General features: G+C 35.0%; 1 protein-coding gene across 1 annotated transcript; it reads right to left on the reverse strand.

Annotated features, from left to right (window-relative positions):
• Positions 1 to 264: 264 nt before the first annotated feature.
• On the reverse strand, positions 265 to 4,970 carry LOC122193512 (putative ATP-dependent RNA helicase TDRD12). The gene is made up of 7 exons (XM_042894322.1): positions 4,867 to 4,970; positions 3,686 to 3,891; positions 3,398 to 3,497; positions 2,795 to 2,982; positions 2,246 to 2,450; positions 1,656 to 1,748; positions 265 to 300 (listed from the first exon to the last, which is right to left on the reverse strand). Exons 2-7 carry the CDS (start codon positions 3,847 to 3,849, stop codon positions 265 to 267), a joined length of 786 nt encoding a protein of 261 aa, XP_042750256.1. The 5' UTR covers positions 3,850 to 3,891; positions 4,867 to 4,970.
• Between the last annotated feature and the right edge of the window lie 8 nt (positions 4,971 to 4,978).

The raw sequence follows: 4,978 nt of genomic DNA on the forward strand, positions 1-4,978 counted from the left end.
TGCCCTAATTAGTTAGATGAGAGCAGATATCACAAACAATATCATCTGTTTAAATAAAAATCATACTCTCCAGTGAATAATGTAAATATCCAGTTATTTTCCTAATAAAACATTAGCCGAAAATAACTTGGAAATACTCACAAAGGCTCCAAATTCTTTGTATGACTTAACTTCACGTGCTCACACAACTTCTGAAGTTGCAATATATGTTCTGGATTATCAGTTCCCAGACCTGTAGACAAAATCTCAGACTGCACACTGTATTCATTGACATACATCTTCAAATCTGGTAACCCGGACCTGGAATTACAAAATGTACTACATAAAAACCACAGCTCAGACTGCATCTCTACTCCAACTCTAAGCTATTGTTTAGCTAAAAACTTTAGACATTTGCCCATTTGTTTCTGATTTTTCAAATGGTGAATAACTTACTAATATTCTCAAAATATCAGCACTTTTTAAATTGTAGTAAGTTCTCAAAACAAAACAGCTGGTCTATGTAAAAGAATCAACTTAGTAAGTAAATAGAAAAGCTCTAGAAACGATTCCAGAAATTACGACCAAAATATACACTTATATAAATATACAAAATACACACTTATAACTGCATCTTTAGGTCCCTCCGTTTATGGAGGGGAACAAAAACAAAAGCTAAAAATCAAGAGGAAAAGTTGAGATGCCATACTAGAAAGGAAGTATGGAAGAAAATCACTTGCAAATAATTTTCTCTTTCTGTTCAATTTTTCAGTTCATTGAATGGACAGGAAAACAAAGCATAGCACATGTCAGTGTGCAGAAACAGCCTAGGGTACTCCTGAGCAGAATCAAAACAGAAAAAAATGCATCACGATCCTGACAGAGATACCTCATCAACATCTCCTGACCTTAAAAAGATTCTGCAACCTCTGAGCTATGTTTGATAGCAACTCTTCATAGAACTCCCAGCTCTTACAATTATTTTTGACAGACACCACATTTGTTTATGCCATTAGGAAAGGCATAAAACACATCTGATTTTTCTAATTTTCTTTGCTTGCTATTACTTTCCAGTCAGTACTTCCAGCACTGATGCTTGCTCCAGTCCAGTCCAGCAATTCTTACGGGCCATGGAACTGATAGAAAAATATGAACATAGCACTGACCTCAACATGCTACTTTAAGGAAAATTAAAAAGGTCAGTTTTGACAGAAAAAATAATTTCATCACATCTGAAAAAGTAATTCAAAAAGATCAAATCTGAAAGTGATCAGCAACTTTGACTGAATAATAAAAATCATAATGTTATACAACAATCAAACATTCTCAGGGTGAATAAGTGGCACATTCCCTTTTGTCCCACTCCTCGCTGGTGCAAGAACCAGAAGTGACAGTAAAGGCTTAGAAATACAGTCAGAATAAATTAAGCCTAACATCAGTATCAGATTTAGATACTTGAAAACAATCTTGGAGTATATCCACCTGGACAAGATATCCAGATGGCTTCTTAGTACATCCAGCAATAGAGAGTATACAACCTTCAACAGTCTATTTTTGTTCCCAGTCACACACAAATAACACTAATTAAAATCAAAATAGGAACCAACAGAAGGACAGATACAAATGAATACTCTTGTTGTAAAGGAGCACTGTTAGAAACATGCAACTATACATACCATTGGGTCAATCCAAACTGTATTTCCTAAAGTAAGTACTACCTTTGCTTCATGTGGTTTCCTTTCAATTTTCTGATGAATATAACGAGTCACCTAGGAAAAACAAAACCATCTTTGAAATGTATAGCAACATAAATTGGCAGTAATTTCACTTGTAATGAAAGCCTTCTGAGCTTAACGACAAGAGCATTCACTAAATAAAAGCAAGATTTTGAGCAGAGTAATGAAATACTAAAACCACACCATGGACTATGCGTGCATATTGTTCGGTATGCAGAAGGATATGCAAACAAGTCAATTTAGAGGCTGTCCCTCTCCCCACATATTGGAAAGCAGCAGTAACTTGTTCTGGAAGAAGTCATTTAAATTACACATAATAAAACTCCACAATTTCACTAGTTTTCTTAGCCAACAAAATAGTAACTTGGGCTTCTCAGAATCAAGCCCACTATCAGTTATTCATTCGTAACATTAATAAGCAATGAAGTGGGTAACTAAATTCACAGTTCATAACTGTTTTCTCATAGAAAATAAACACACAAATTAAAGAACTTCAGGAAAATACTTCGACAGAAACCAATGGCTATTACCCTTGGGTTCCACTCAGTGTCATTATCAATGGGTTTAACTCTACAAACTACAAATTCCACAGCCTGAGGTGGCAGATGCTGAAATCTTACAGGTAAGTGAAGAAGCTGAGAGCTCTGAGCTTGACCAGTTCTGCCTTCATCTACGTATTTGATTTTGATGTTAAAATTTCCTTCTTCTTTTGAAGAAGTCTCTACCACCTGGACCCTTCACATAGTGGAAGACGACAATAATTAATATTCATACAATCCGTTAAGAAGTATTCATCTGCTTTCTACAAAAAGTAGAAAACTCACAGTCAAACATCGAACTGGTTATAGGGATACGTATTTGGATTTTCCACTGGGCAAATCACACTTCTTTTTAAAATTTGTTTTAAAGACTGACTTGTATTGCAGTCATTTCCTGCTGTTTTCGGAACAGGGTGTGGAGGCAGGGTTTGTTTTTTTGTGGTTTTTGTGGTTTTGTTTTTTTTTTTTTTTTTTTTAAATCAAACATTGAACATTTTTAATATATTAAAAAAGTATACATGAATAAATAAACACCAATACCTGTGAAAGACTGTTTCCTCACAGAATCCAAACAAAGCTAGTTTTTCTACCTTTTGAGCACCAACTCTATTACTAGTCTCCTTAAAATACTCACTGATTTCTTCAGCAAGAATCATATATTGGTCCTTTTGTTTATCTACAATACGACCAAAGTAGTTTGTTGCATTTACAACGTGGAGAGGCAGCACCTGAAAGCAAAACATAAATTGGGAGGGTAGGGAAAGAAGAGTGATTATTTCTGAAAAATGAGATGCGTGATACAGATGTATCGGAACAAACATAACATCAACCCTCTTCACACTGAAAGCTAGGATAAAAACCTCATCATTAACACAAGTAAATCAGACACCAAGCCTGAATAACCTGCAAAACAATTTCAGTTCAAACTAAGGATAAAGAAAAAATCTGGCGAACTTGATTCTGCAACCCCTTCAATAGACAGACCAAAAAAGCTAAACAAGAGAAAATATTACAGAAATACAGTGTACATACTGCAATAGTATTAATATAATTTGAAGAAAAGAAAAAAAGCATTATGCTGAAGCAGCTACATAAGACCTGCCTTCTTAGTACTCAAGACAAAGAAAAATTAAAACAACTCACTGTCACATATCCAGATGTTTGTGTAGTTTTAGATGCCATATTCTGGAGCACATCTATTTGTGAATTAATTTGATGACGATCTGGACATACTGTTCTATTCCTACATTAAAAAAAAACATGAGTAAAATCTGATCTGATGTACCCAACAGGATAATTCATGGAGGAAGTAGATTAAGTCATTATTCAGGGCACTTTTATATTTATATTTATTTATTTATATTCAGGGCACTTTATATTATTAAGGCATTATTCAGGCATAAGCTTCAGGATAATATATTACATACTCACTTGCAAGTCCCAAACATTTTAAGATAGGTGCACAGCGGCCTTGCAAATTTCTTCTTTTCTTCAGCTTCTAGCACTCCAGCCAATCCTGGTGGAATGTCAGCTTCAGCACGCTCCAAATACCGCAGGATACCAACAGTGTGGCACTCACTGTTTTCTGTTAGCATTATGACTGACCTTGCCTGTCGATGGTCCTGATCAGATGAATCCTAAAAATACACATTTGCTCAGCTTTTATTTATCCACTACTAACTCACCATATGTTAATATTAATTTGCCAAAGATTCACTCAAACCTTTATCATATTACGGAAGTTGTCAGACATGCTGTGTAGACGCTGACCGAAGATTGTTGGAGAAGAAGGAAAACTGAAATGTATCACACAAGACGCATCTGTAATCTCCAAGAACTGCATGCAGTCATCTGTTAGAACTGAACACATGATTTATACATAAGGTAACCGACATACTTGTGATGTAACGCTTTACATACCTCATTTGCAATGGCTGCTTCCTCCTCCTCATCCACTGACTTTAATGGTAAGGTCTTTTCCCTATATAGATTACTATGATACTACTTTTTTTCAGTTAATGTTTTTCAAGTATACGGAACACAGTATTACATCACCTCTAGTTCAATTCAGCATCTTGTAACAGTATAAATGAAGAAATACCATAGGCCACAGACAGATATTTCACTAAAGTAGGACTGAAAACATTTCCAGTAACATAGAAATGCGAACATCTTTGTACAAACCTATCAATCAGACACAATTAAGTCCATCTTCTTGCTCTGACGTATAAAAGGGAGAAAATTATGTTTAAAGACCAGGTAAGAGTCTCTGCAATTGCAAGCAACTCAAAAAGTAAAAGCTCCACCAGAACATAAGGGAAATAATTATGCTATGACCTGAGAGGTTCCAAATTTCAAACTGAAAACATCCTCCGCATTAGCAGACAGTCATGAAACCAGGAAAGTTCCCATAAGGAGAAAAAAATATTAGAATAGACATAGCACTAACAAGTAAAGAGACAACTGAAAGTAATTTGGACAGAATTGACCTGGCAAAGTGAAGAGAACCTAATATAATATTATATAATAATATAATGTAATATAATTTAATGTAGAACATCAAGTCACCATGAAGAAATAAACAGACAACCAGAAAACAATAAAGTACCCACCTAATACAACACGACTGCCACTGCTATAGCTTCTTGTCCAATGCTCCAAGAAATCCTTGAAATTAAACTCCATTTCCTTATGTATTTTGAAGACAAATATTGAGTCACTCTT

Source organism: Lagopus leucura, unplaced genomic scaffold (genome assembly GCF_019238085.1).
Source record: "Lagopus leucura isolate 7727_CA_CO unplaced genomic scaffold, USGS_WTPT01 35396-0_obj-0_obj, whole genome shotgun sequence".
NCBI classification, from domain to species: domain Eukaryota; kingdom Metazoa; phylum Chordata; class Aves; order Galliformes; family Phasianidae; genus Lagopus; species Lagopus leucura.